This window comes from Vipera ursinii (assembly GCF_947247035.1).
Source record: "Vipera ursinii genome assembly, chromosome: 6".
In the NCBI taxonomy this organism is placed as follows: Eukaryota; Metazoa; Chordata; class Lepidosauria; order Squamata; family Viperidae; genus Vipera; species Vipera ursinii.
The window spans coordinates 8,982,926-9,006,306 of NC_139515.1; the positions used below are offsets into that span (position 1 = coordinate 8,982,926).

The 23,381-nt window shown below is 39.6% G+C and overlaps 1 protein-coding gene across 2 annotated transcripts in view; it reads left to right on the forward strand.

The window, feature by feature from the left end:
- Positions 1–23,381, forward strand: part of CAMK1D (calcium/calmodulin dependent protein kinase ID) — a 175,439-nt gene that overhangs the window by 98,535 nt on the left and 53,523 nt on the right. For both annotated transcript variants that reach the window (XM_083366329.1, XM_083366330.1), the window contains exon 3: positions 15,539–15,613. In XM_083366329.1, coding sequence (XP_083222455.1) covers positions 15,539–15,613 — 75 coding nt within the window. The remainder of the gene's footprint in view (positions 1–15,538; positions 15,614–23,381) is intronic.

The following is a 23,381-nucleotide window of genomic DNA, read 5'->3' on the forward strand; positions in this document are numbered from 1 at the left end:
CAGACAGACAGACAGACAGACAGACAGACAGATGTAGATAGATAGATAGATAGATAGATAGATAGATAGATAGATAGATAGATAGATAGATAGATGGATGGATGGATGGATGGATGGATGGATGGATGGATGGATGGATGGATGGATAGATAGATAGATAGATAGATAGATAGATAGATAGATAGATAGATAGATAGATAGATGATGGAAGGAAGGAAGGAAGGAAGGAAGGAAGGAAGGAAGGAAGGAAGGAAGGAAGGAAGGAAGGAAGGAAGGATGGATAACGGAATAACAGAATAACAAAATGACAAAATAACAAAATAACTGTGACCATATTCCTTTTCTAAGATTATCTCTGAGGTTCTCTACAGCAAGGGTTTGCAACCTTGACAACTTTAAGTCCACAAGTCTTAAAGATGTCAAGGTTTCAGACCCCTGCTCTACAGTACTGAGAATGCAAGAAAGCAGTAGCAACGTGCATCTACAGCCATTATCCCAGTAGTGATTTAAAAAGAAATATATCTTCATTGCATCACCAAGATCAGCGTTTCTCAACCTTGGCAACTTTAAAATGGGTGGACTTCAACTCCCAGAATTCCCCAGCCAGCATACCAAATGCCAACAGGGAGCCCCCACGCCGATCATGGCTCTCTGAATTCATCTCGCTGTGGGGTCCTTGGGTGCTCTCTGAGCTTGGTGGTCTTCTCGCAGAGATGGAAACTCCACATTCCCTTCTAGCACTGATGATGTCGCCTAGTTGGGTCATGAAACACCTCCAAGCAAACCGCCAAGCTCAGAGAGCACCAAGGACCCCGTAGTTCTTCTCCTCTCTCCTCCTCCTCCCCCTTCTCCTCCTCTTCTCTCTCCACAAACCTCACATTCCCTTCTGGCACTGATGATGATGTTACCCGGTTGGGTCATGAAGCACCTAGAAGAAAACCACCAAGCTCAGAGAGCACCCTCCCCAGTTCAATCCTGAGCTTTAAATAGTCTCTTCTATCATCTCCCTGTCTCAGAAAGTGACTTAGCCCCCAATGTACCATTTGGGGATTCGGAGGTGCTGCTAACATTTGTACCCTCCGGGGACCGATGAACCAGAACACCATGCTCTCCGCCTCCTTACGTTTGTTGCAGAAAGAGGGGCTTGTAGACCTGCGCGTTGCTTTCTCATTCTTGGCCAGCTGCTCTTAGAAAAGTGTGAAGTGAATTTTGTGTCCTGCCAACCGGCAGAATGCAAAGTGTGGCACAGAGGGACTCTCTTAAGGAACAGAGCAGAGGCCTCTGCTTAATTAACACCGGCCTCGTTGCCCTGCAAGTGAGTTTCTTGCTGATGGGTGAAGATTTTGCCTCCCCCCCCCCCCGAAGCAGCTGGAATCCTGCTTGGCAGATTTTGGTCCAATTATTGCTTGGATTTTCAGAAAGGTCCTTAAAGTGGAGGCCCCAGCTTGTGTTTGGTTCACCCTTAATCCCAGAGTTTCCAATTATTCCCAAAAACCTGAGACGCTGGCCTCGTCTTAACTAAATACGCTTGGTTTAACATAACACAAAATGTAGAACATTCAAATTCTACGGGGAAGAATAATGACATTTCTAGAATGTTTTGTCTGCTTTTTTTACAAGGATGTCTGGGTATTAAATATCCAAATTTTTTTACACATAGTGTTGAAATAGGTCTGTAGCTGAATAAACAGTTGGATTTGCTCTTTGCACACTTACGGTATTTTCTGTATTTCCACTTATAGATAACCAAAAGGCTAGGTTTATCTCAGCACCTAGTATTCCTAACGTAATGTTCATATGATCTCAGTCTTAGAAGTGGAGATCATTTGACCGCTGTAAGAAATTAGTGCAATGATTATACAGATAACCCTCAACTTTCAACCATTCGCTGAAAAAAAGTGACATGACCAGTTTTTACACTTACAACCGTTGCAGCATCCCTATCGTCACATGATCGAAATTTGAGTGCTTGGAAACTGGCAAGTACTTATGACAGTTGGACTGTCCCAGGGTCACTTGAGAAGGTTACAAATGGAGATCACGTGATTTCTATTTATTTTTAGAGAGTCGTTGAGACCACTTGGGGTTTTGTCCTTGAGGACACAAAACCTTGAGGACACAGACAAACAAACCCCCAAGCGGCCTCAACGACTCTCTAAAAGAAGGCAAATGACCAGCTGTCTGCAAGGAGTATAAATCCTTCCATTTCCCCCCACCATCCAGCCAGAACTGAAGAAGCTCCTTGGATGAGAAGTGAAATATCTTCAAAGAAAAACAAGATGGTCCAGTTGTCTCTTCAAAAATTCAAAGAGGTGTTTTGAAGGTTAGTGGAGGATGAAGGCAGCACCTGTCCTATTTCTCATCATTTTCCAGGACCAGGTGGCAGCCTACAGGGATACCTCTACCATCCTGTGATAAGCCATGATTAAGCCATGACTGCTACATTCATCCTCCTGCAAAGTGTAAAGGACCTTCTCACAACTGAAGTTAAAAGATTGTAAAACTCTACCAACTTGTAAAATGGCCCGGTTGGACATTGATGTGTTTTGACCTGTAGACCAATAAAACTATTGTTGCATCCTCCCAACATCTTTAAAGAAATATAGCTTAACTTTCAAGTGTATTTTTCATTGGAACTTTCAATAATCCCATCCACCGATCGAAAGAGCTCTATCTTCTTACCTGGATGCTACACAAAATGCATCAGAAAATCAGAAAATCTGAACTTGGTTGAAACTGGCAAAAAGGCGACTTTACCAAATGACCAATATGAACTGAATAGTTAGTTTAATTTCTGAAGCTTTGCATCTTTTGTTTCTAATTGCCGAAACTAAAGGCCATTTATTGACATTTATAGCCAACTAGCCTAGATCTTATTTTTGATTTTCTTTGTGTTTTACCATCTTTTTTTGTGGAGGATGGTATGCCATCTGTTCTCTAGTTATCTAGGGAACCACAATAAAACACAAAGGATGCTGATTAAGAGCCAAATAGAGGCTAATAGGTCATCCATTTTCTACGCTTGCTGACAAATTTACGTTCACCTGTTTCTTAGCTCCACCACATGTTCAGCTGTCAAGCGTAAATCATGGCGAACCTCTTCAGCGTTTGCTTTTCTATTGATTAAATTACAATGCAGTTGAGATCCAGCAATATCTAAACAGGCTAAAGGGAACATTGAAAAAGGCCATTTTTCCTAAGAAGGTGCAAATCATTGTTTTAATTTTCTTTTTTGATACATTTTGAGTAGAAAGACCTTAAAACTGTATCGGTGCAATGGGCAGTATGATTATACACAAACAACGTCTATGTTTAAGTTATGAGTATGCAGAATTCAAGAATCCCTCAAACAAAGTTTGGCTTATAATTTGCTAGCAGCATTATCGACTTCATAAATTCTATCCTTACATCAGTAAAGGAATGGCTTGTTAAGCATCTGGAAATTGTAAAGATGGACAAATTAACAATTTAATGAAGAGAAGGACGAGGAGAGTGACATGATAGCAGTCTTCCAATATCTCAGGGGTTGCCACAAAGAAGAGGGAGTCAAGCTATTCTCCAAAGCATCTGAAGGCAAGACAAGAAGCAATGGATGGAAACTAATCAAGGAGAGAAGCAACCTAGAACTAAGGAGAAACTTCCTGACAGAACAATTAACCAGTGGAACAACCTGCCTCCAGAAGTTGTGAATGCTCCAACCCTGGAAGTATTTAAAAAGAGACTGGACTGCCATTTGTCTGAAATGGTATAGGGTTTCCTGCCTGAGCAGGGGGTTGGACTAGATGACCTCCAAGATCCCTTCCAACTTTATTATTAGTAGTATTAGTATTAATATTAGTATTATCAACCATAAATTTATTGAAATGAAATGAAATGAAATGAAATTTTAATATGTAAGAAGAAAGATATTGATCTGAGAAGAACAATTATTAAAAATGGTATTGCTTTATAATTTTTTTTTGCAGTATGGAACAATATGAATACTTGAATACTAAATTCAAAAGCTCCTTTCAGTCTAAAATAAATCTTCAATATTTTTAATTGTTAATTCAGTAACACAGCCTTTAGTTAAAACATTCAGCTGCATTTTAAATTTAAATAGTAATGCATTAAATATATCATTTTACATATTTGTACCTCTATTGAGACGCGGTGGCTCAGTGGGTTAGGACGCTGAGCTTGTCGATCAGAAGGTCGGCAGTTTGGCGGGTCGAATCCCGAGTGCCGCGTAACAGAGTGAGCGCCTGTTACTCGTCCCAGCTTCTGCCAACCTAGCAGTTCGAAAGCACGTAAAAATGCAAGCAGAAAAATAGGGACCACTACGGTGGGAAGGTAACAGCATTCCGTGCGCCTTTGGCGTCTAGTCATGCCGGCCACATGACCACGGAGACGTCCTCGGACAAGCGCTGGCTCTTCGGCTTTGAAACGGAGATGAGCACCGGCCCCTAGAGTCGGAAACGACTAGCACGCATGTGCGGGGGAACCTTTACCTTTACCTTTACCTCTATTGATCTAACATAAGCAGGCATATACATAGAATGAAGGCTATTGCTAAGCACATTGATTTGTGCTTAGATTGTAAGCCGCCCTGAGTCTTCGGAGAAGGGCGGGATATAAATGGGATTAAAATAAATAAATAAATAAAAATTTACCATTTCACTGTGCATATTATTAATAAATCTCACATCTTTTTTAACTGATATAATTTCTAAGGGCAATGTTAAATTTCTAAAACTATAAGGTACAAGCAATAAAAACGATGTCTTAGTTAATACATGAAATAGTTAATAAAGAGTGTTTATAATTATTCTCCAGTGAAATATGCTCATCTTTCATATGATTCTGTGTCTGTTTATATACATAGATAAGCAAACACATATTTCACAACATCACTTTTATGATAATTATGTGATTTTTTTTTAATTCAAGCATAACTCAGCTCATTGTGCTCTTTAATTAAATTGCATCAACCGGGGAAAAAAGGAGCATGTGATTTATCGGGCAGGATGAAACTTCCCTGTCTTAATTAATCATAGATAATTAAAAACATGCATTTCTCCTGTTAATTACATAGTAAATACACCACCTCCATGACTTTCCACGATCTTAGATAAAGACCTGGAGTTAGCAAACTTTTCAAGGCAATGAATTGATGTGCAATTTTGAGAGCAAGTTGTAGATGATCTCAGTTGCGCAGAAAATGTAAGATATGTTTAATTTGGGGGTGTGTACATGTGTGTGTGTGTGTGTGTGTGTGTACTTTATATTTTAAATTTTCTGTCATATAATGTGCCTTATTTTTATTGTGATACTTTCGACATGAATAAACAAATCACAGAACACCTATTTGCCAGTTGGTGATGGCTGCCATAAACAATGAAAAGTCTCTCACAACTGAACAATTTGTCTTCCTCAACTAAAATTTATTATTTGTAAAATTTATTAAAATATAGGAGGGAAAAAAAACCATGGGAAGATCAACAGTTAACAGTTGGAGTGAAGTAGGACATTGCTAGTCCTTTCAGCCCCTGAAGAAACTTAACACAGGTAGTCCTCAAACTACGACGGTTGATTTAGTAACCGTTCAAATTTACAGCAGTGAAAAAAGTGACTTATCACCATTTTTCACAGTATACAATATTTGTAGCATTCCCCCCTGGTCACCTGATCAAAATTCAGATGCCTGGCAACTGACTCATATTTATGACGGTTGCAGTGTCCCGGGGTCATGCGATCCCCTTTTGCGACCTTTTGACAAACAAAGTCAATGGGGGAAGCCAGATTCGTTTAACAACCGGATTACTACCTTATCAACTGCATTGATTCACTTAATGACTGTGGCAAGAAAGGTCATAAAAAGGGGAAAAACTCACTTAACAAAGGTCTCACTTAACAACAGAAATTTTGGGGTCAGTTGTGGTTGTAAGTCAAGAACCACCAGCAACCACCACCAGTGATCCATGTTTGACTCAAGAATATCTGGACAACACAATGCAATTCCTCCAGTTGGTGGTTTTCATTTTATCTATATTCATTTTATCTTTACACTCTCTGTTCACGTGTCTGGTGTGCTTGGTCCTCTGCCATTCTTGCAATTTTGAAAAAGCGATCGTGTAGCGTGGTGAATCACTCTCTGTAAAAGCCTGCTTGTGTTTTTTTCTGAGGTGAGAAAAATCCAGGTATGATTTAATGCCAATTTAACATTATTGACCTGCAGCCAAGGAACAATGGTATATTCATTGCACATGAAAACACCCTCAAACCATTTCCTGAATGAACAAATAATTGGCACACCCATCACAGAAGATGACAACAGAAAAATGTTTTCTACTCCCATCACATAATTAGTTGGCTCTTTTACCTATGTAATTGTGTGGGACTATGTTTTTTAGCACCGATTTTGGAATTATTGCCCACCAGCTAGGCAGAACTTTCTGACATATAAGATTCTACAGATGTTTCCCCTGTTTTTATTTTAACTCTGGGACTTGCACATAAAATGGAGGACCTTTAGTCTGTAACATAAGCAAATGTAATTCCAGAGTAACTGAAGAACAGAGTTGGAAGGGACCTTGGAGGTCATCTAGTCAAAGCGCCTGCTCAAGCAGGAAACCCTATACTATTTCAGACAAATGGCTGTCTAGTCTCTTCTTAAAAGCCTCCAGTGATGGAGCACTCATAACTTCTGGAGGCAAGTTGTTCCACTGAGTAATTGTTCTCACCGTCAGGAAATTCCTCCTTAGTTCCAGGTTGCTTGTCTCCTTGGTTAGTTTCCTGTCCTGCCTTCTAGTGCTCTGGGGAATACATTGACCCACCCGTCCCCTTCTTCTTTGTGGCAGCCCCTCAAATATTGGAACTGCTATTATGTCACCCCAGTCCTTCTTTTCATTAAAGTAGACGTGCCCCAATTCCTGCAAACCGTACTTTGTATATTATATGTATCCATATAATTCATATGTTAATACAAACTGATCTTCGTATTCCAGCAGGTCTAACCTGAGCTTAAGAGATTTGAGTTTCTTTTGGGAGGCGATTTAATTCAAAAATTCAACATTTTCAAAGACGGCAAAGAAGGAATTATACCAAGAGTTTTCTGGTATCACACCAAAAGAAACCAAACCTGCAGTTTGGACTGCCAAGGATGCCACGCTTCTACTGATCAGTGCTGCCACTTTTAGTCCCTCTCCTGCATTTTTCCAAGTGTTAAACCTTCAGAACTACAAAAATTTTCATCAGAGAAGTTTTCTCCTAATCACACTTTCCAAATGACCGGTATCAATAAGGGATAGAATCAAGATCACGTGAAGTGTTCATACCACTTTACAAGGCCTTGGTAAGGCCACCCTTGGAATACTGCATCCAGTTTTGGTCACCACGATGTAGAAAAGATGTTGAGGCTCTAGAAAGAGTACAGAGAAGAGCAACAAAGATGATCAGGGGACTGGAGGCTAAAACATATGAAGAACGGTTGCTGGAATTGGATATGTCTAGTTTAAAGAAGAGAAGGTCGAGGGGGGACGTGATAGCAGTGTTCCAATATCTCAGGGGCTGCCACAAAGAAGAGGGAGTCAAGCTATTCTCCAAAGCCCCTGAAGCCAGGACAAGAAGCAACAGATGGAAACTAACCAAAGAGAGAAGCAACCTAGAACTAAGGAGAAATTTCCTGACAGTGACAACAATTAACCAGCGGAACAGCTCAGCTCCAGGAGTTGTGAGTGGTCCAACACTGGAGGTTTTTAAGAAGAGATTGGACAATCATTTGTCTGAAATGATACAGGGTTTCCTGCCCGGGCAGGGGGTTGGACTAGATGACCTCCAAGGTCCCTCCCAACTCTGTCATTCTGTTATTCTGTTAATATCAACCATGTTTATTTCTCTTTTATCTGTTCTCAAGTGCTCGTTCTGTAAAGGTTTGTGGGGATACTACCTTTGACCTTTTTAGTCTTTCTTAGGATATCTAAATTGCCATGTTTGATATCTAAAAACCTAGTGGTTCTGAGTGTAACATTAATCCCTTCAAATGATGAGATAAAATGTTTCTGCCCTTGTTTTGAGACTATTGCTATGGCGACGTAAAAACAGAAACACTAACTCTTCAGGGAATCTGTTGGGTGGAGGGCCTCTAATCCTTCTTGCTTTGGGTAACCATTTTTGATTTCCTTCAACAAACTATACCTTTTTTTTAATTGAAGAAGGAGTCTTCCACTTTACTAATTTTTTTAAAAAACAACAACCATAAAGATAAAAAAAATAAACAGAGAGAGAGAGAGAGAAATAGATAAGATATAGAGGTAGGAAAAGATGTAGGAGACGGTGTGAAAAAATGAAAACCATAGAAAGAAAGAAAAATATTATAATATTAAATATTAAAATCTGACCTCCAACTTGTCCCAAAGGTGCTTTTTAGCTAGACTTTGTTTTTTCCTTGAAGACATCTCAGAATTGGAAAAGCTTCTTGGATGAGAAGCGAAACGACTTCAAGGAAAAACTGAGAAAGTCCAGCCATCTGTGTCAGAATCCATTTATATCGTATTCATAAATGTATGTTTAAAACATTATTCCATGGATTCTGCCATCTCCCGAGGAGGAAGGAACGAATGTGGATTCAGCCTGCCTTAGGCATTTCAAAGATTCAGAGAAGCCTTTTGAACTGGGGGAACAAAAGGGAGGGCTAGGATAGGAGGCATCTGGCTTGTGTCTCCTTTTGAAGGAAGAGAGCAATAACCATAAAATCCAAAGTTCCTTTTCCCACGAAAGGGATGACACGAGGTAAATGATGGGGGGGCTGACCAAATGGGGTTAGGGAAGGGGGGTTGAACAGGGAACTCTTTATAAGGTTTCAATTTGTAGAACAATATTAGATCCTGTCTTATATTCCCACAGCCAAGCATGTCATAGTAAAGATTTCTTTTTGGACTAGAATTGGCTCCAAGAGTTTTGTCTTCCTAAGACGTGGTTTGGGGTGGGTCCTGACAAGCTGCCTTTTTTGTAAAAGCACCTTTGGGATAATCATGACCTGGATGAACTGAGACTCTCCAGAGACACTGATTTCTGACTTCTTTTATAGAAGATATAGCTAAAATGTAAAGCCAGCCTTAAACTATAACTTCCATTTTCCCCAAGGAGTCAATCAATTTTACGTCATCACATCCATCATGTCGTGATTTTTTTTTCTTTTTTGTGCAAAAAGTCCACAAAAGGCCTCCAATTCGAATTAAAGTTTGCAAATATTATTTTTCTAGCAAAAGCCATCAGTTTCTCTGTCTATGCCAGCTCCATCAACTTTAGCAACCATTCTTCCATTATAGATATCATACAATCTTTCCAACGTTGAGCAAATAGGAGTCTTGCTCCTGTTATTATATATAAAAATAACACATTGTGTAGTTTTGCCCTGCAACCTAACAAGAAAATCTCTGGTCTAAATTGCATATTAAGTTTCACTTTTTAAAAGTTATGTGTATTTCAATCCAATATTGTTTAGGGGTGGTGAATGCCATCTGCAGTATGTATTATTGTAGAGGAATCCTCTTTAAAGTTATTGCATAGTATACATTTCAGTCCATCTGTCCTCATGCTTTCCCATTGATTTATGTGTATATTGTACTGAACGTTTTTTGCCCGTCTTTTTATTCAATTTTTAATTAATTCCTCTTCTGTTGCTAATTTTAACAGAAAATTGTCCATTTTGGCAAATCAATGCTCACCCTTGGCTCATAATTCCATTTCAAAGGTGGTTTTGTTCTGTTCAAAGACATTCATTCTTCGATCATTTTTAAACCTTTCTGAAAGTTGCATATACGAAAACCATTCACATTTGAAACCTTCTGCTATTAAAGCTTCTCTGGATTTTAATTGTGCCTTGGGAGTATTCTCATAGGTCACCAAATAATAATAATAATAATAATAATAATAATAATAATAATAATAATAATAATAATAATAATAATAATAAAGTTGGAAGGGAACTTGGAGGTCATCTAGTCCAACCCCCTGCTCAGGCAGGAAACCCTATAGCATTTCAGACAAATGGCTATCCGGTCTCTTCTTAAAAACTTCCAGTGTTGGAACATTCACAGCTTCTGGAGGCAGGTTGTTCCACTGGCTAATTGTCCTCACTGTCAGGAAGTTTCTCCTTAGTTCTAGGTTGCTTCTCTCCTTGACTAGTTTCCATCCGTTGCTTCTTGTCCTGCCTTCTGGTGCTTTGGAGAATAGCTTGACTCCCTCTTCTTTGTGGCAGCCCCTGAGATATTGGAACACGGCTATCATGTCCCCCCCCCACCCCATTTCTGTTTAATTGCCATTTCTTTCCTATAACGTTCTTCTTACGGAGGTAGCCATAGAGGTATTTTGAATACATTCTAGGTTTGTATTTGTTCCAAATTCTCAGGATGGCTCATCTAATAAAATGATTTCCAAAACCAACACTGAATTTAATCTTCTTATACCATAGGTAGACATGCCACCCAAATCTCATATCATGTCTTTCTAGGTCTAATCATTTTCAACATCACCCTTTCTTTTAACCAAGCTAGACAAGAGGCTGCAAAATACAATTTCAGCTTTGGCAAGGCTAAACCTCCTCTCTCATTAGCATCACACAGGATCTTTTACTAATTGCCTTTTCTCATTCTTCTCCCTTTTCCAAAACAGAAGTGGCTTCATTGCCACTTGTCTTAGACTGATTGTGAACAATAAATTATTGTTCTGTTTTCTGTGTAAGAAATAAATGAATCACCTCCTCCCTTTGGGTGATTTTTTAAAACAAAACTTTAAATCCAATGGATTTAGTATTGAATGGAAAGTGTTCAATGGTGGACAGGGGATAGCACGCAGTGTGCTGCAAAGGAATCAGTTGTTTTCGCAGGAAATAAAAACGGATATCTAAGAATTTGTTATGCATGTGAGGGGTGTCAGAGAAATATAAAAGCGGGTTGAATGCAGTTGGAGTGGGATGTGTGAGAAAGGAGAAGGAGAAAGAAAGAAAGAAAGAAAGAAAGAAAGAAAGAAAGAAAGAAAGAAAGAAAGAAAGAAGGGAGGGAGGGAGGGAGGGAGGGAGGGAGGGAGGGAGGGAGGGAGGGAGGGAGGGAGGAAGGAAGGAAGGAAGGAAGGAAAAAAGAGGAAAGGAAAGGGGGAGGGAGGGAGGAAGAGAGGAAGGAAGGAAAGTGATGATGACTGAACTATGTATTACATTCAAATAAGAGATAGTATGAAAGAAGTACAGTATGTCAAGAGGGGTTGATCACATAAAAAAGAAGGAAGGAGGTCTGAATTTCAGAAAAATGAGAAGGAGAAAAAGGCAAAAGGTCAAAAAGAAGATTTTAAACTGAAAAGGTTCAGATGCTAAAGAGGAGAGATGCAAAATTTAAAGACCAAAAGGGAGTAGATGAAACAGCCTTATGGCTGTAATAACAATAACACTAATAAAGTTGGAAGGGACCTTGAGGGTCATCTAGTCCAACCCCCTGCTCAGGCAGGAAACTCTATACCATTTCAGACAAGTGGCTGTCCAGTCTCTTCTGTGCTATAGAAGAAACAATGAGTGGAAAGTCTAAAGAAGTATTACCAAATGGCTTGAATCTTTAAGGAAATTATATACCGAAATGAACACAATAGGAAAGACAGCCATAACAAGGGCATCTGTTAGGAAAATCTGTAAGTATGGGAACATTTTCAGATCTGTAGAAATATTTGTATAGGCTTTTTTTTTGGTAACAAATGTTACAATGTTCACAAATCAGTTTGGGAAGGAATTCTGACTTTAAACAAGTGTGAAACTTTACTGAAAATAAAACCTCTTTCAAATACAGATAATCTTTGACATACAACCATCCATTTAGGGACCGTTCAAAGTTACCACAGCACTGACATATAGCTGGCAGTTGCATTTAACAACTGTCACAGCATCTTCACAATTGTGGGATCAAAATCTGGGTGCTTGGCAACCAGCATGTGTTTACGATGGTGGCCGCATCCCATAGTCACATTGTAGGGAGTCAGTACACACAGACAGACAGACAGACAGACAGACAGACAGACACACACACAGTGAAATATTTTGGGGCATATTTAAAAAAGGCAGGATAGAATATTTCCCCTGAAGGAGAAATGGAGGGAAAAAAATCTTAGGCAGAAACCTGAGGAGGCCACTCTTTAGAAATGCAGATTTGGTAATCCGTTCAGAAAGACTGAGGCACGCTATTCATCATAAGGAAAATGCCTTGAGCCCCCTACAGTTGGTGGTGTTGAAAGAAAAATCTTCATCAGGGTCCAGTCCAAGCTGGGAATAATCAAAATGGAGACTGCTTTAGAAAGAAGGTTGCAGTTTATAGAAGAGGAGAGCCAGATAGAAAGATGGCTTTGGAAAAAAAAAACTGACCACATGGAACAGAGTGATGAGCTTTTATACCTTCTGGGGCTCTTGAGGTTGTTTCCTGTTTGAGGCTTTGTATTTTCTGTGTCATGTATTTTGACCTGAGTGTGCCCCTTTGGCATTGGTGGCTCAGTTGGTTAGGATGCTGAGCTTGTCGATCAGAAGGTCAGCAGTTTGGTGGGTCGAATCCCGAGTGCCGCGTAGCAGAGTGAGCGCCTGTTACTCGTCCCAGCTTCTGCCAACCTAGCAGTTCAAAAGCACGTAAAAATGCAAGTAGAAAAATAGGGACCGCTACGGTGGGAAGGTAACAGCGTTCCGTGCGCCTTTGGCATCTAGTCATGCTGGCCACATGACCACAGAGACGTCCTCGGACAAGCGCTGGCTCTTCGGCTTTGAAACGGAGATTTGCACTGGCCCCTAGAGTTGGAAACGACTAGCACGCATGTGCGGGGGAACCTTAACTTTTACTTATGTAGATTTTAGCGGTCTTAGTCTTCCTAATTTTTTTTATTTTATTTTAATTCCATTTATATCCCGCCCTTCTCCGAAGACTCAGGGCGGCTTACAAGCTTAGCAGTAGCCTTCATTCTATGTAGATGCCTGCTTATTAGGGCTTTCACACACACCCCAAGCGGCATTATTACAAAGTCAGCTTAATTGCCCCCAACAATCTGGGTCCTCATTTTACCTACCTCGGAAGGATGGAAGGCTGAGTCAGTTTCTAGCTTCCTCGCTCCAACCTTCCTGAATGGATTATTGAATTTGCATTTCCAAAAGCTGACTTCTGCCTAGGGACTGGACTGATTTCTGGGGGCTGCTTTTTCTCTTTTTAAAAGATCTTCTCCATTATTCCTTTGGGGAAATATATTCTGCCTTTTTAATATTTCCCAAAATATTTCTTTCTCTGGATTCTTCTCACAATGAGATTAAGAATTAACATTCCCTCACACAACTTCTTGGACCATAAGAAAGGCTGAGAGCCAAAGAATTGAAGCCTTTGAACTCTGGTGCTGGAGAAGACTCCTGCGAGTCCCTTGGACTGCAAGGCGATCAAACCGGTCAGTCCTAGAGGAGATCAACCCTGACTGCTCTTTAGAAGGCCAGATCCTGAAGCTGAAACTCAAATACTTTGGCCACCTAATGAGAAGGAAGGACTCACTGGAGAAGAGCCTAATGCTGGGAAAGATTGAGAGCAAGAGAAGAAGGGGACGACAGAAAATGAGGTGGCTGGATGGAGTCACTGAAGCAGTAGGCATGAGCCTAAATGGACTCCAGAAGATGTTAGAGGACAGGAAGGCCTGGAGGAACGTTGTCCATGGGGCCGCGATGGGTCGGACACGACTTTGCAACTAACAACAACACCCAACTTCTAAGGGCAGGACATGACCTTTAGAACATAATAGGATTAACCCACCACCATTGGACTAGCAAAAGCCCACCTCATCCACACAACCCGGAAACATTTCCACTTCCAAGTCCACCCTCTCTCAACTCCATTTTGTCAGCTGTCCCAGAACTGAATGCTGTTGCTGGTTCTGCTCATCAATAAACTGGAACCTTCTTTCCTAAGCAGCCTCCATTTTTATTTCCAGTGTCTTAGCCTCCATTTTATTTACTCCCAGCTTGAAACTGGATTTGATTTTTCTTTCAACAACGTGATCGCCATTTGTGATCTTCCCAGCTGGCTCCCGAAAAGCCAAATCAGTGGGGGAAGCCGGATTCCCTTAACGACTGCATGATTCACTTAACAAGTGTAGTGATTTGCTTAATGACCTTGGCAAAAAAAACCAACAACTAACCTCTCATAAAATTGGTCGTAGCTCACTTAAGAGCCGCCTTGCTTAACAACAGAAATTCTGATCCCTATTGCGGTCGTAAATCAAAGACTACCTGGAGATAATTAACTTCAAGAAATGTTCAGAATCATAAAATAACATGAAATCTTCACATTTTAGAGCCTATATCTCTTGAATGTTACTTCTGCCTATAGTTAGAGATAGTATAGTGTAACAGAATCAAATATAAGGTCATTCTGTCCAGATAAACAGCTAGTACAATATCTCTTTGACTATAATTTCGATGCATAGCATAATATTTATTTATTAGAGACGTTTCTCTGCTTCTCCAGCTGAGAGCCTTATAATTGTCAGATTGGTTTCCAAAAAGGTTGAGTGCCAAAATGTATTCAAACCAGCGCTTTGAATAAATGTTCAGAGCATGGCTGTTTTTGAATCTATGAGCCCGGTTATCAACACGCTTTCCTGCCTCAGGACCACCTCCATGCCATGGCCTTCCCAAAAATACAACTGGCTTTCTGTTTTCTTACATTATGTTTTTTGACTTCTCGGTCCATTTTATACCTCTGAGATTTGTCATCAAGCTCTAATTCAGTTCTCTGAAGCCTGCTTAACCTTTTTGAACCTAACTATGGTTAATCAGATGCTGCCTGCTGCTGCTTAATCTTCAAGAAGAGCCTCTTAACCTCGCAAAAAAAAAGAGGCTAATGGGGCTTTGTATACTGTTGATAAATGGACTTATCTTCAGTCAAGTTCTGAGTCAGCAGTTGACTCCTAGTGAGTGCCTGGATAAAGCCTCACAGTTTTCTTGGCAAGATGTCAGAAGGGGCCATTGTCTGCTTTTGAGGGCAGAGAGAGAACAACTGGCCCAAAGGTCACCCATCTGGCGGAGGAATTCTGGGAGTTGAAGTCCACAAGTCATAAAAGGGCCAAGTTTGAAAATCCCTGCTCTAACATCACTAGCTTTCTTTAAATATTTATCCATAAGTATATTAAATATATATGGGGACCTTACATTATTTTGTTTATTTCCTGTTCAGTATCAATATATTCTCTGATTATTCTATTCATTTTCATGCATGTTTTACTTTTAACATCTAAGATGGAAGCCTTAAGAATCAATGTGCTGTATAAAAATTAGTGTTTTCTGTAACATGTTACATTACTGTTGCTGATGTGGCCAATACCAGCTACTCCAGTATATATTTGATATAATTGTTTGCTTACTTTTCCAATCACTGACCATTTAGCATTTTAGCAGAGCTATAGCTAAATCTGAAGTCTTGATAGGTTGTAAATTAAATTGGTCATTATACCAAAGTACTCTCCCTGGCTGCTTAGTTCATGGTTCTACTCTTTTTTTATATAGGATCAAGCATGAAAATATTGTGGCCCTGGAAGATATTTATGAGAGTTCAAGCCATTTGTATCTGGTTATGCAACTGTGAGTATCAGTTTTAATTAACCTTTTTTATCAAATTGGCAATATGTACATAATGCATGTCTATGCTGAGATCCTATAAAACTATGGAAACCATCTTTGCTCCAAGATAATTTTTTTGTGGAATTCATTTTGGGGGACTTCACTGTAAAACCCAACATTTGGACATGAATAGAATAGAATAGAATAGAATAGAATAGAATAGAATAGAATAGAATAGAATAGAATAGTATAGAATAGAATAGAATAGAATAGAATAGAATAGAATAGAATAGAATAGAATAGAACAGAATAGAAAACTAAATTTCATTTTTGATGTGTGCCGTTGTGCCCACAGTAAAAAAATGACAATAAAGATTATCTTATCTTATCTTATCTTATCTTATCTTATCTTATCTTATCTTATCTTATCTTATCTTATCTTTATCTTATCTTATCTTATCTTATCTTATCTTATCTTATCAGAATAGAATAGAATAGAATAGAATAGAATAGAATAGAATAGAATAGAATAGAATAGAATAGAATAGAATAGAATAGAATAGAATAGAATAGAATAGAATAGGTCTTCTAGCCTAACTCTGTTATTCTGTTATCTAGAGCAGGAACTATAAAACTCACTATAATAAATAAATCCATATTTATGATGAGTCTCTCTTCTGCAAGTATGCAGATCCATATGCCATTTTTTTTCTTCTATGGTGGAACCCCAAAGAGCCAGATCCCTGGTTTGTGATAGCTCAGTCTTTGGAAATATGTGTGGTCGTTGCTTTAACAATGGTTTTAAAAAAAAGATCCCGGATGAATTTATGATGCTTAGGGTCTCAATAGTCTCTTGACTGCTTGCTTGATTATTTTCGTATCACCTCCCTGAGAATGGTTTGTAAAGGTATCATAAATATTCTCATTCATACATAAATCTGAATTCCATATGATATACTCATGGAGGATTTCTGTCTCCTTCCACATAACTCATTTTTTCTTGCAGAGCACTAAGAAATTAATTTACCGGGTTATCCAAACAGGGTTACCGAGATCTGTAAAGGCTTTGTAATATTTTAAGGCCTGTCTTGCAATGAATATATTTAATTCTGCATGCAGCTTCTCTTGCTGTGAATCTGGGGACAAAGTGTTCTGTTCTTGTCGCTTCGTTCATTCATGGTTGTGTACAGCTGCTACTTTGTAAGTGCTAGAACTGACTAATGCTTTGAAGACTAAATAATAAAAGCAGCAATCCAACATATGGTACAATAGCAGTAGGGACTGAAGACTGAAATCTTTTCTCGGTAATAGGTGTTTTTATCCTGAAGTACAAAATAGGTGGATAATAGATTTTGATAGAGAGAATATTTGTATTTAAAGGTTGAACTGTGGGGTCCTTGGTGCTCTCCCAGCTTGGTGGTTTTCTTGCAGATGTTTCATGTATGACAATATAAACCTTTCTCATATTCCTTGTTGTTATTTCGATTTCAGTGTAGGATGGGTGTTTATTTGGGACAGCTGTGTCAAAAAAAGTCAAGGGGGGCAGACAGAGATATGGATGGATGGATAGATAGATAGACAGATTGATATGAATAGATGGGTAGATGGATAGATGGAGGATGAATAGATGGATGGTTAGATTGACAGACAGACAGACAGACAGACAGACAGACAGACAGATAGATAGATAGATAGATAGATAGATATGGATAGATGATAGATACATAGATAGATTGATTGATAGATTGATAAATGGATGGATGGATGGATGGATGGATGGATAGAAAGATATGAATAGATGGGTAGATGAGTATATGGATGATGAATAGATGGATGGATAAATGGATGGATGGTTAAATGGATGGATGGATGGATAGATGAATAGAGATGGATGGATGGATGGATGGATGGATAAAGATAGATAGATAGATAGATAGATAGATAGATAGATAGATAGATATGGATAGATGATAGATACATAGATTGATTGATAGATTGAAAAATGGATGGATGGATAGAAAGATATGAATAGTTGGGTAGATAAATGGATGGATAAACGGGTGGATGGTTAAATGGATGGATGGATTGATCAATAGATATGGATGGATGGATGGATGGATGGATGGATGGATGGATGGATAGATATGAATAGATGAGTAGAGGAATAGATGGATGAGGAATAGATGGATGGATAAATGGATGGAAGTTTGGATGGATGGATAGATATAAATAGATGAGTAGAGGAATAGATGGATGAGGAGTAGATGGATGGATAAATGGATGGAAGTTTGGATGGATGGATGGATAGATATGAATAGATGAGTAGAGGAATAGATGGATGAGGAATAGATGGATGGATAAATGGATGGAAGTTTGGATGGATGGATGGTTAGATATAGATAGATCGATAGATAGATCGATAGATCGATAGATCGATAGATAGATAGATAGATAGATAGATAGATAGATAGATAGATGTGTATTTTATCAATTGATTAATCTTATCACCATATAAAAATAGAACAAAATAAAATACAGGATCTAATTGAAGGGTAAAATAGATAAAATAAAATACAGTAATTAAATACCTATGTGGTAAATACAAAGACTCAACATTCAGATAATAAATCATTCATACAGGACATCTCAGTCTGTTCAATGTATGGGTTCTTTGCTCAATTGCTTTAACTATAAATTATAAGCAGTTCTAATATATACAATAAAGCCCAGGAAAAAGGGGTGGGTGGGCCTTGATCTTGCAGTCACGGGCAGCATTTTGACTTTTTTTATCCCTTTTTCACTGATTTCTCCCCAGCCATGATTGGATTCTAATACTTGATTGATTGATTGTGCTAATGACTCCTCCATCTGTGCATAGGATAGGGAGAAAATCAATTTTGTTCCATGTAAAAATTATAGGAAAGTTTTGTACATATAACAATTCCGATCCAAGTAAAGAACTGCCTTATGTAAATCCCTTTTCAGGATAGCTGGCTGAGCTGCTAGTTACACTCGCTGACATCCCAGATAACAAAGCATGCTGGAGGGAGGTGAACTGGGTTAAAATTATCTCGTGATTGTACCAGTGAGGGTGAATAAGGATACTGTTTCAGTCAAAATCACTGGCATGGTTTCCAAGGCCGGCTAGATTCACAAAGCAAAAGGCTGACATGTGAAGCATTAGGAATGCACCAAAGGCTCTTGTCTATATTTAGTTAGCTTTTGAAAGCCTGCATGATTTGTGGTCTTCTTGCATTGCGTATCTGTTTGTCGCAGTCCACCTCAGCAGTCTTGGCAAGGGGAAGACCAGTACAATGCTTGAAAAGACATCGGTGTGGATGCTTCAGTTGTGAGGTGAACCCCAACTCTTCCACAATTATCTATGGAGATTCTCAGTCATCCAGGTCACGGCTGTCCCAGAGGTGCTTTTTCAAAAGGCAACTGGACTTTGTCTTTCCTTGGAAGAGGTTTCGCTTCTCATCCAAGAAGCTTCTTCAGTTCAGTGAAATGTCTTCGAGCAAAAACCAAGAAAGTCCAGTTGCCTTTTGGAAAAGCACTATGGGGACTTCCGTAATTACTGCTTTTATGGCGCAGGTTCAGCGGGAAGGGTCTTACAATTAAGCAAGGGTCCTGAAATAACTCTCACAAATATTTGAGGTTTGTCTGGAAAAGTCCCAGAGATTTTTCCATAGACAAGAAGATGAATATATAATGGTTTCTATCCCTGATACTTCACGTTGGTTGGTCCTTGCTGGGAATCCCTTAGAATTAGATGCTATTTTAAATTTTGGGAGTTTTTTTAACGGTTATTTTTGCATTTCAGTTCTTCTGAAGTACTGTGAAGTCCCTCGCTTCCATAACAGGGAAAAAAAAGAGAAATGCAAGTTTAAATCATTAAATGAATCAATGTGGAATATTTGTAGCTCAGAGTTGACATGAGGGGGGTCCTTGGTGCTCTCTGAGCTGGGTTGTTTTCTTGCAGACGTTTCATGACCCAACTAGATAACTTCATCACTAGTACAGATGATGTTCCCTAGTTGGGTGATGAAACGTCTGCAAGAAAACAACCCAGCTCAGAGAGCACCAAGAACCCAACATCCCCTCCTCCTCCTCCTCCTCCTCCTCCTCCAAACCTGACTCCCTTCTAAACTGATGATGTTACCTAGTTTGGGTAATGAAATGTCTGCAAGAAAACAACCAAGCTCAGAGTGCCCCAAGGATCCCCTCAATATGTGCTTATTTCAGTCCCTAAATATACTGTATAAGCGATTGAACAACCTTAATGCCACTTTGGGGGGGGGAATTTTGCTTTTAATAAAATAGATGAAATAGCAAATATAACCTTATTTTTAGCCACAGGTATCTCTTGCAGAATTTAATAGTCTGTTGGGTATCACAACATTTCTGTTGGGGAGCCTTGTCTTCTTGTCATTTTGACACTGCAGAAAGGATTCTCTCTGAGATAAGAAGCCATCTGTGTGTAACCGAGCACCGTTTTCTTTGCAAGTGAAAAATGACTCTTATTAGATTTCATAATTGGAAATCTAGAGAAGATGGGGAATTTTACAAAACAAAAGAACTTCGGATGGAATGTTGTTCGGACGCTGCTGATCGTAATTATCCATTTGAGTGGCTTCAGGCACTCCTGACCATCAGGCATAACCTCGAAATCAAATATTGCCCAGTTTTCTGAGTATCTTGGAGTGCTTTTATTATCCTTTTGTAAATGGTCTGCCTCCTTTCTCTTGGCCAGCAGCAGACTCCACAGCCCAGATTTACATTATTTAATTTATTTCCCAATTCCAGCCTTTGGCTTCAATCCAGCCCCTCCGAATCTGTGACCGCTGGAGTCTGCAGATTGCATAAATCTTCATATGTTACCTATGATGGAGTTTGTTGTTGTCAATTCTATTTTATCACTCGCATATTCTTGAAAATAAAGGTTTGGTGCAAAAAAAAAAGACAATTGAAGAAGCAGGTTTTCCGATGCTGGAAAAAAACAATTTCATATCCATGTTGGGTTAAGTCCTTTTTTTTTTTTTGCAGTTGTTTACTATAATTTCTGTCACGGAGGCCAATAAATTTGAACAGTTAGGTTGTCCTCATTTTTCCCATTTAGCATCCTTTCCAAATGTCCATGTCTTATTTTATCTGTTCAGATATCTTGTAACCCTACCCACGTTCCACCTAACTTTATGCTTTTAATGAACAATTAGATGTCTCGAAGGTGCTTTTCCAAAGCGCAACTGGACTTTCTTGGTTTTTTCCTTGAAAACATTTCACTTCTCATCCGAGAAGCTTCCTCACAGAACTGAGCAACATTTTCAAGGAAAGCAACTAAGAAAGTCCAGTTTCCTTTTGGAAAAAGTATCTTAGGGACAGCCTTGAGCTGGATGATTGAGAATCTCCATAGAAAAATTAAATGGGGAGCAAATGTCATTTGCCTTTATTGTGAGATGTATTTTGGCCCTGCCTATATATTATTAAGGGACGCGGTGGCTCAGTGGGTTAGGACGCTGAGCTTGTCGATCAGAAGGTCGGCAGTTTGGCGGGTCGAATCCCGAGTGCCGCGTAGTAGAGTGAGCGCCTGTTACTCGTCCCAGCTTCTGCCAACCTAGCAGTTTGAAAGCATGTAAAAATGCAAGTAGAAAAATAGGTACCACTATGGTGGGAAGGTAACAGCGTTCTGTGCGCCTTTGGCATCTAGTCATGCCGGCCACATGACCACGGAGACATCCTCGGACAAGCGCTGGCTCTTCGGCTTTGAAACGGAGATGAGCACCGGCCCCTAGAGTTGGAATCGACTAGCACGCATGTGCGGAGGAACCTTTACCTTTACTTTTATATATCATTACAGTAGTACATTTTTAGAAAGGTTAAGGTATGATAGACAGCTGAAGTCCAGATTTCCATCATATCATCCCTGTCATAGAAATATAGCCAATGAATCAGCTTGCTATTTCTGCAGGAACCAATGCTAAAGTCGGGAAGCCCAAGCTTACGTATTGCTTACTCAGAAGTAAACCCCATTCAATTCCATGATTCTTACTCCAATACATGCAGGAAGGATGGAGACCTTGAATCCTTCTCCTTTCTCCCTTCTTCAGATTAGAGCTTGGGCTTTATCGCTCGCTCCTTCTTTTATATTTATAGAGTTTGGCATCTTTTCAAAATACCCATTTAGATTTACAAAAAGAATGACCACAGGAAAGGAGCAGAAAATGGATAGTTGTTGCGTGGGTTTTTAAAAGAAATTTTATTCGCTCATCTCAATGGACTGTAAACAAAACCGGGCTGATTTAGTTTACAATCTTTACGGTGTATTTTTAGCAATAAACTCTGGACCTTTTCCCAAATGGACTCAGCCATGGTGGACAGTAACACACAATTTATCCTGTTGATCTCTTTTCTTTTTCTATATACCCAGGCCATTGCTTTTGTATAGCAGTCCCTGTCCATCACAAGACAGCTCTAGCAGGCCCGTAGCTGAAGAGGTGTTAACTACCGTAGTATTTCTCATCTTATTCTGACTGTCCAAATTTAGTTTGGAATTGTGTGAAATCTAAAAGACTTTGTCTCCCCGGAGGGAAGAGCGGAGACCTCATTCCAGAAACCAGAGGATATTGAATAACAGTCCACACCCAATAGGAGCAGTTGTTTTGAACACGTAAATGGTAGAGTGTTGTATAGTGGCTCTGAACTGGCCTCCAAAAATGGAACTTCTAAGAGCACCAAAAGCCTTGTTGATGTCCATGGCACATCTGGCAAGCCAAGGATCTCGTGATGCATTCAATTGATAGAATCCTGTCCCTTCTGCTGGCTCAGGAATTCTGGGAGTTGAAGTCCATGAGTCATAAAAGAGCCAAGGTTGCCTACCCCTGGCCTATTTTTATTTTTTTAATCCCATTTATATCCCGCCCTTCTCCGAAGACTTAGGGCGGCTTACAATCTAAGAAGCACAAATCAATGTGCTTAGCAATAGCCTTCATTCTATGTATATGCCTGCTTATTAGGGCTTTCGCCCCCCACCCCCAAGCGGCATTATTACAAAGTCAGCTTAATTGCCCCCAACAATCTGGGTCCTCATTTTACCTACTTCGGAAGGATGGAAGGCTGAGTCAATCTTCCGTTAACATCTTACGACTATCACTTTGTTGTTTGTATCTCATGATTTAAGTGGATTGCTTTTATTTAGCATCTTTAGGACTACTGCTGAGTGTCTTACGATTTATGATGATTGTATTTTAGTTTATGATCATTGTGATCATTATTTATCACAATAGCAGAGTTGGAAGGGACCTTGGAGGTCTTCTAGTCCAACCTCTTGCTCAAGCAGGAGATCCTATACCATGGATGTCAAACTGGCGGCCCATGGGCTGGATGGGTCACATGCAGGCCACGCCCACCCCAGCTCCACAAAGGCAAAAAAGTCACAATACGTCACGTGACGCGATTGAGTTTGACCCCTGTGCCCTGTACCATTTCAGACAAATAACTGTCCAACTCTTCTTCAAAACCTCCAGTGTTGGAGCACTCACAATTTCTGCAAGCAAGCTGTTCCACTGATTAATTGTTCTAACTATCAGGATTGGACAACCATTGTTTCCACCTTCGGCAAATTTCTCCTTATTTCTAGGTTGCTTCTCTTCTTGATTAGTTTCCCCCCCCCCCCCGTTGCTTCTTGTCCTGCCTTCAGGCACTTTGGAGAGTAGGTTAATTTATTTTGTTGATATATAATGTAATCCTTTCCCATTTTGTACACTTAAGGGTCCATTCAAAAGCAATCAGT